This window comes from Silurus aristotelis (assembly GCF_946808225.1).
Source record: "Silurus aristotelis genome assembly, chromosome: 11".
Taxonomy (NCBI): Eukaryota; Metazoa; Chordata; class Actinopteri; order Siluriformes; family Siluridae; genus Silurus; species Silurus aristotelis.
In genome coordinates this window covers 16,002,507-16,011,254 of record NC_139584.1, presented here as the reverse complement: position 1 = coordinate 16,011,254, position 8,748 = coordinate 16,002,507, and the positions used below count along the sequence as shown (strand labels likewise).

Sequence of the window (8,748 nt, the reverse complement as noted above, 5' to 3'; positions counted from 1 at the left end):
CTACTTTTTGGCAAAAAAAAGGTACAAAAAAATACAATACAAACTTCTGGCCTTGGAAAAAACTGCAATGAACGCGTCGGTGTGATGATCTCATACATCCCCCTGCTTCTGTTGGCTGGAGTGGAGTGGAGGAGGAGGAATGGTGCAGGCTATAATTAAGGGACATTAATGTACACCAACATCCTGAGGTCCAAAACACAAAGCATATACTATGTTTAAGATTTCTTAAACTCTACCTTGCAAGCTTAAGTAAAAAAAAAAAAAAAGCTTTAATTATTACTTGTGGCTATATCCAATGCAATGCAGTGGAAACTAAGTAACTCTTCTAAATATCTTTAACCTCTGACATTTTATATCCACTGAATTCACTTCCATTTAAACACCCAGGCAGCCTTTAAACAAAACAATTCAACAATAATTCAAAGTGTTAAAGGTGTTGAAAAACATTTCAGAGCTTGGTCTGTGTACATATTGTCTTGCATAGACATTATAGAAGTTTATTTATTCCGAGTTTTTTTTTCTTGTATAATATACACTGAACAGCCATCAAATAGAAACCACTGACAGATGAAGTAAATAACACTGATTATCTTATTACAGTGGCACTGTCAAAAGACTGGTAAATATTAGGTGGCAATTGAACAGTTAGTTTTTCAAATTAGCCTGGGAGTGACATTGACAAGGGCCAAATTGTAATGACTAGATGACTGGGTCAGAGCACGTCCAAAACAGCATGCGTTTTGAGATGGTCCAGGTATGCAGTAGCTAGTACATATAAAAAGTGGTCCATGGATGGACCACCAGCTCATTAATAACTACAGCACCATTTCTAGGCATAGGCAAAATAGGCGATCAACTAGGGTGCAACCAGCTGGAGGGGCGGCAGTGAGCGCCCCCTGTCCCACCACCGCCTTTGCTCATTTCAATTATTTACCTGTTTTTCTGTTTAAGTTTAGTATACAGTATATGTTTACATACTAGCAATGATGGGGGCAATATGGTGTTGGGGGGCATGGGTCATGGGGGGCAATATGAATCTCACCTTGGGTGCCAAAAAGGCTAGAAATGGTGTCAGATTACACAGCGCATTACCACTTGATTCATATGAGCCTGTAGCAGCAGAGAATTTAGATGGTATCTGTGAAGCTACAGAGCAGAGTGGCCATGCTGACCCCTGTCCACCACCTAAAGCACCTACAGTAGCCACCTGAGCATCAGAACTGGACATGGAGCAATGGAAGTTAGTGGTCATGGTTTTTTTTTTGCATCATGTGAACAGCTGGGTGTGTGTATGTGCTAGTTACCTAGGAAAGCTGATGGATGTAGTGTGATGCTCTGGGCAATGTTCTGCTGGGAATCAAACATTGTTGCAAGTACACCCTTTCAAAACAGCAGTGATCCCTAAAGACAGTGTCTTCTTGAAGCACACTGAACTGTTGACTTGGCCTCCAAATTTTCCATATCCCAATCCAATCAAACATCTGTGGGATGTGATGAACAAACAAGTCGGATTCATGGAGGCCACATATGTTAATTTACAGGATGAGAGATGTGCTGCAAAAGACTTGGTGCCAGATTCCACAGAAGACCTTTAAGAAGTCACGTGGAGTCGCACATAGGGGACCTACACAATAGGCAGTTGGTTATTTTATGTTTAATAAAAGTTGTATCGCAATAACGTTCGAGTTCTGCTGTGCTCACGTGTCACCTCTTCACACTTCCGCAAGGAGGCGCACGGGCGCGCATGCGCACTGCAGATCGACGTCTTTCTGAAGCAACAAGTGCAACAGCAGCACCAGGAACAGTATGCTATGTTAGATAATGGTGAAATATTTCAGAGAAATTGTGCGTACGTAGGTGGGCATGCATTCTCTACTTCCTGTTGCTTAGATCACTTGCTTGGCACAATCAAGCGTATTTTTCAGAGCGAGGAAAACAACAAAAAATGTACAGCAGACGGAGTCCAGAGATTGGGGTTAAGAGCCTCTTGTGTAATTCAACATTTAGTGCACTGAATATGCATAGAAATTCCACTGTGAGGCTAAAAAAACACAGAGCAAAGCATCGGGGGGAAAAAATCTCACCGATCTTTTAAGGCTAATTAAAATTAAAGACAGCATATCCGCTCACTTAGTATGCTGGATGGAGGGATCTTAAAATAATTATAAATTTGCCTCATTAAAATAATGATTGGCCTTGCAACTCTAACACAGAAACCACTGGACTTTAGATTGTACATAACAACAAAGAGAGAGCGAGAGCTTTCGTTCCTTGGTACACCTTTTATTAATTGAATTATGTCAAGGTTAGAGAAGAGATTTCCCTCTCCCTGTGATAATTCCTCATTCTCATTTGGACCAATGCTGCTGCTATTCCTTCTCCCGAAACCGAATCTCTCATCAGTCTTTCCAGCTGACCGTCGCTTTGCCTCCTCCTCCTCCTCCTCCTTCCCCATACACACACGCGCGCGCGCACACGCACGGAGGGAGAAAGAAAGAGAGAGAGAGAGAGAGAGAGAGAGAGAGAGAGAGAGAGAGAGAGAGAGAGAGAGCAGAAGCACGGTGCTGAATAACGAGCTGCTGCGTGGCTGATGATTAGCATGACGCGCAGGAATGGCATTCGGACCTCGGGTGTGATCGGAGCTGATAGATTCTCAGGCGGCTCATGCGGCTCCTCCCCATCTCCTCCGTGACACCACTTTTCGGTTGTTGGCTCTTTTTTTTTGTTTTTTCTTTTTTTTTTTTGGAGTGTGTGTTTTGGGGACACCAGAACGAGCTTGACTTTCCAGCCCACAGGACACGGGAGCGATTTGAAAAGTTATCCCAGAGCGCTGATTACTGCGCGGCGCCGCTTTTCTCTTTCTCGTCCTCCTGGAAGACGCGCAGCCCTGTGATTTTTTCTTTCCTCCTTCTGCGAAGCGACCACGAGTTGAGGCTTTAGTGAGGACACGGTGTCTAACAAGCGGCACAAAGGGGACGCGCTCGCATTGGCTTAAACCGAATCATGCTTTTAGGGTTGCTATAGTGTTACACAAGGTGCGGGTTTTTTTGTTGCTCTTAAGAGCTGTCACTGCCTTTGGAAGTGCATGTGCTCTGCTGCTGAGAGAGAGAGAGAGAGAGAGAGAGAGAGAGAGAGAGAGAGAGAGATGGTCGCTCCGATGAACTTAGTCAAAGCCTGACATCCCATATGGACTGTGACCGACTTTTATAAATAAGCTACCGTGCATTTTATAGCACTCATTTCTTTTCTTCTGTGTGCACAGTGCAGGGTTTCTTTCTTTCTTTTCAATTTTTTAAACAGGAGGTCCTGGACATTTTTTATTCTACTCTATGTTTGTCTTTGTTTCTACGAATCCCACTGTGCTCTAAAGACACCAAGGCCACCGATGTAAAAATAAAATCCAGCTGCCGAATAACGAAAACCACAGACCTGATAGCGCAGCTGGATTTTGGAGAAGAGGAATACGAGACAGATCTCTGGCTGTAGTGATGCTGCATGTGGAAATGGTGCTGTTGGTGTGTGTGCTGCTGTGGATGTGTGTGATGAGCCAAGAGCCGAGCTCGAAGGTGATGGCCGACCGCTATGCTGTCTACTGGAACCGCACGAACCCCAGGTGAGAAGCCTTTCCTCTCTCTTCTGTCCAGGAGCCACAAGATGGACTGAAGGCGTGCAACAAAACTTTTACTTTCGGTATAAAAAGAAATCGTGATCGACTAGAGGAAATGAAAATGTATCCGGTATTTGCCGAGAAACTAGAAACAGATGTGTGGGGTCTGAGCTTTGATGCAGTTCGTGGACATTTGCGCAGTTATTTTCGCACTAGCGCCTTTTCAAACCCGAAGCAGTTCACCGAATGCGCGTAGGTGTTGTTCATTCATTTAAGCCCGAGCGCGCTGAATGCTGTGCGCCTCATGTGCTTTGACTTCTCCTTCAATAACAACAATATCAACACAAGATGCACCATTCTGTTATCAGTGTTCAACATGCGCCGAGATGCACATTTTCACACCACGCTCATTTCTCTTAAGCCTCATGTCCCTGCTCGGTGTGCGTGTGTGGCTTTCTAAGCAATGTAGAATAGAGAAGCACAGTAGATACACCTAGATGTATAAAAAGACATTGATTCATTCACTCATTTATTCATCTGAACATCAAACTGTGATATTTCAGGAGGATTTGAAACTCCTACTAATGACTTTCATGTAATTCACTAATGTTCAAACACCCTGCATTGAGTTCACCCCAGCTCTGTTCAGCACGGGGTATTTAGTATGAATGGTATCTCTCTAATAAAGTGTTAATAAAATAGTAAGCAGATCTGAAAAAGGGCAGAAAAAGTATGATTTTAAATCTTTAGCAGGAATCCTCATTGTAAACTTTGTTTGGCAACTCTGATCAAGGATGAACAATATAAATAATTGCCGAGTTTAGGTTTACTTTTTGTAAACAGTTTTCTAAACTGCTTATCATCATCAGGATCGGACACGAAATTAGGTGCGAAGCGTTCATTAATTAGTGTAGTATTGTTTTAATTTTGTCATTTTTTTTTAACAATGTCTTAATCTTTGTATTATTTTAAATATACTAGAAATGAGCTAGTTTACATGACTACAGTAAGCACAGGAAACAAAAAAACTTTTTTTTTTGCACAGAAAATCAATATCTCCCAAAAGTAAAATAATTATTTGGATTTTGATATTCATCATTGCGCTTTTATGTCTATGAGTTATTTTAGAATGAAAAACTTGCTGAGTGTCAGGAGACTGCAACGGTACACCCTACAGTCTTATCCATATCCAGTGTAAACACTAAACTAGTATTTAAAAATTAATAATTAAAGCTTCATTTCTCATATACCTGTTGTGATAAAACAAACTACTTCAAACTATAATAATATCGCATTAATGCTGTTACAGTGCCTTAATCCCAGGTAAAGCCTCCTGCTAATTAATGTCTCATTATTAAATATGAAATCTTGTTTATTTCAAGTTAGTTTAGAACAATATGTTAGGAATTATTCCAATCATTTAAACTGTCAGCCTGTAAGTTGAAAGGTTTTGACATAACTTTCAATGCCAAAGAGAATGAAAAAGTTTCGCTTTTTTAGTGTTTAAAACATTTAACTTTTAATCTACTACTGATATTTTTTAAGTGGCTGTAATATAAAAAAAACCTTTAAATTTGCTTAGATAATCACAATGCATATAATATTCTTATATTGCCCCTGTGAGTTTGTGTGTGTGTGTGTGTGTGTGTGTGTGTGCCCTTGCTTGAGTGTAGTGGTCAGCAAGTCTCCCGTTCTTGAGCAGTGTTTATTTATGCCCCACTTTGTTCAAACACAGCAACGCAAAGTCAAGTTTAATCTGATACATTATGCTGATAGACACACTTTCATTAGAGTCTACATTTTTCAGCCCATTTGACTGGCGGCCCTATTGAGAAAAAAACCCAATTCACTCCAGATGTGCTGGCAAGTACAGTAGCTTATTTAGAAAGCTGAATGATAGTAATAATAATAATAATAATAATAATAATAATAATAATAATAATCATGCATTACTGTGCGATTTGTACATAACTATTTGTCTGGCAAATACTTTTTACTTTTTTATACTCCAGATATTAGGTTTTCCTACTGTTCAGTAGATCAGTAACACAGAGGAAGAAGTCTGAACAATGATTAAGTGCTATCATATTTGCATACACTACAGCAACACGTTTTAGTTTTTGGTTTGGGAGGGATACAAGCTTATACACACAAGTGACTCATGAGCGTGACTGTACAGTCTAAGGAGCGGACCAAAAGAATACGTGCCTCTGTATGGGTCTTATTGTGTCTGTCTGTCTGTCTCTGGTGTCCTTAATATGTAGAATATGAGTATTAAATCCACCATTTTGGTGGTTTATTCTAATTATAACAATGTTTTAAACAGCTCTCGTGAATTCAAATACTCTGAAATCTATTATTAGTCAAGCCGTTTTTGGCCTTCACCTTGTTGCCGCTCTCCAGGTGCTGGCTTTGTATTCTCACACCTCTGCTGCAGAGCTGAACTGCTAACCACTTTAATTACTCAGCTGATTCCCACTGCTATTCTTAATGGCTGTAGAGAAGGGACGCATTTTTGGACTTTTCCCATGCTAAAGAAGTGCCCGGTGAAGAGGGTTAGAAGCAATCACACTCTCCCTCCTTACTCCCCTCCCCCCCCTCTCATCCTCTTTTTTCCTCCCTATTTGCTGTGACTCTCTCTGGTTCCCAACACCATGCTGGGCTGAGAAAATTAATGAATATGATTTTACTTTACCTCTGTCTCAGCCTTTTGGCTGCGTTTCACAACCACCAAGGAACTGAACACAGGGGTCATATGTTCACACGGCAGCAACATGCATTCAGCCATAATGTGTTTGTGTGGTTGCTTGTGAGAATGGTCTGTGAAGGTCCAGTGATAGATTAGTTCATTTTATGTATGAAGAAAATATTTTCAATGTGTTTATGGCCCTCAAAATATAATGAAAAAATCCCTTTTATTAAAATGCACACAGAAAGAGCAGCACTTTTTAAGTACAAATAATATTCTGTTTGTCTCAGTGTTTTTTTTTTCTTTGTGTCAAGGTGATCTGCTATCTGACACAATGCTGTCCTTTGCCCAAACAATGGCTTTTTCCCACCATATCTTTCATAGCTTATGTGAGAGCGAAAGAACCTAAACCTGATCCAAATTAATAACTTAATTTAAATGGCGTAGTTGCTTAGCACAAAATAATATAATTTGAATAATTATACATTTAGTCATGCAGCTAGTTTACTGCAAAATTACTCTTTAAATAACTTACATATAAAAAGTTCTACAAACTAAAATATTTAACAGTAAACGACCAAGTGTGTGTAATAATAAAAACATTATTACTATAATTTTTTACCTGGTAACATAATCAGCCTGCATCAGAAATAGCAGGACACAACTTTTGTTTCTGTTATTAATGAAGCCTGTATTAATATTTGATGCCCATCTGTTTTCTTGAAAACTCTTTTTATTTTTTTACTGTAGCATTTCACAGTTCAACTCTCGCGCACAAGTCATTTTCACTCTAAAATGTCATAAATCCTAAAGTTTCGGGGGTTTTTTTATTGTAAAATGTAAATATATTAAAATCAATCATAACAAAAGATAAAGCAGTCTCTTTATATTCAAACTTTTATATGCAATTAATTTCCAAACAAAATACTATTTCTATTCCAATTTCAATAATTGCTGTTTGGTAACAGATCCAATATTCAATATATTTTCTCTGATATTAAGTCTGTCTTTTTATTTTTTATTTTGGTGCTATCAGCCCGATACTGATACTGGCTTTCTAATTATAAGATCTTGCACTACTTCTATTTTGAGGTTTGGTCCATCTCTGTTCTTTGCCATATTTTATATGATATTCCAGTTGTGCTATTTTAAGTTTTCATTAATAATGGGAATAAAAATAAACTGCAACTGATTCTTTTGCAGCTGAAATAATACAACACTATGAATAAAAAAAAATTAAAAAAAGTTTTTAAGCTTTCACATGTAAAATATTTAATACAATGGTATAAGGCTGGAGGCATTATAGGAAAATAAACTCTTTGTAAAAAAATAATAAAATAGTTTACGTACCTAAAATGCAAAGGAAAAATTTGCAAGATATGAAAAATTTATTTTTTAGGAAATAGAATGCAAGTTTGATGATTTCTTTGATGGTAAAGTCGGTTAATCAGTGTATAGTTGGCTGATGTGTATCCATCGCCGTGTGGTAGTTGGGACGGGAGTCGACTTTTCGCCTGCTCAGGATTAGTTTCACATGAACAAACGTTGGAGGACTGCAGCTGCTTTTCCTTTTATCATGTCTGATTTGCTTCAAACTATAGGGAGAATAGATTTCTTTTTTGTTTTAAATTTTTTTGTGGTAACTTTGAACCGTTTATGTGTTTGATGTTGAAGATTATTGCACTGTTCGCAGCTGAAAATTTATTGTCATGGTAAATAGTTCATACATTAGGTCAACAGTAAAAAAATATTTCTAATCTGAATTTGTACATACATATGTCATTTTCCTATTATACATATGAGAACTAACAGAATTAGACTTTTAACTATTTAGTTATGCTTAGAAATGCGGTAGATGATCATATTGTAACAGACACCTTAAAAGCTCAGTCATACTTATTTATACATTTTTCTGGTGTTAATTGGTTTATTGGTCCTTATTGTTCTTCAGAATAAATATATATTTCTTATTTCTTACTTACTGGTCTGGACTTGGGGGCTGCTGTTAAAATATCTGTGATATGATTATGATTATTATTTAATTAATGAAAACCCTCAATGAGTTTTATTGACAATAACGTGAACACAGAAATATAATTTCCCATTTTGTTAAATGGAACTGAATATGACAAGTTATTTAGTAAAATGAAAGGGACAAATGCAAAAACAACAACAACAACAAAAAAAACACCTCCATGTGTAAAGAAAAACACATTTTGTAAGTTTATTAACAATATTTCTCAGCTACAAACACTTCAGACCAATAGTTCACACCATAATTGAATCGGCAATGTTCAGCCATAAATAAATTTTATTAGACACATATGCTGCAGCCATGACATTTTACATTTATGCTTTTACACTTAAATAAGAAATTCTGTTAAAATGTCCAATATATACTCAGAAACCATTTTATAATTAAACTTTTTTAGACCCACATTTGAGCAGCAGA

At 37.9% G+C, this 8,748-nt stretch overlaps 1 protein-coding gene across 2 annotated transcripts in view; it reads left to right on the top strand.

Moving 5' to 3' along the window:
- Positions 1–2,367: 2,367 nt before the first annotated feature.
- Positions 2,368–8,748, top strand: part of efna5b (ephrin-A5b) — an 85,119-nt gene continuing 78,738 nt past the window's right edge. The window contains exon 1 of one of the 2 annotated variants that reach the window (XM_083554618.1): positions 2,368–3,613. In XM_083554618.1, coding sequence (XP_083410744.1) covers positions 3,489–3,613 — 125 coding nt within the window. In that variant the 5' untranslated portion in view covers positions 2,368–3,488. The remainder of the gene's footprint in view (positions 3,614–8,748) is intronic. The other variant, XM_083554619.1, reaches the window with a different exon arrangement.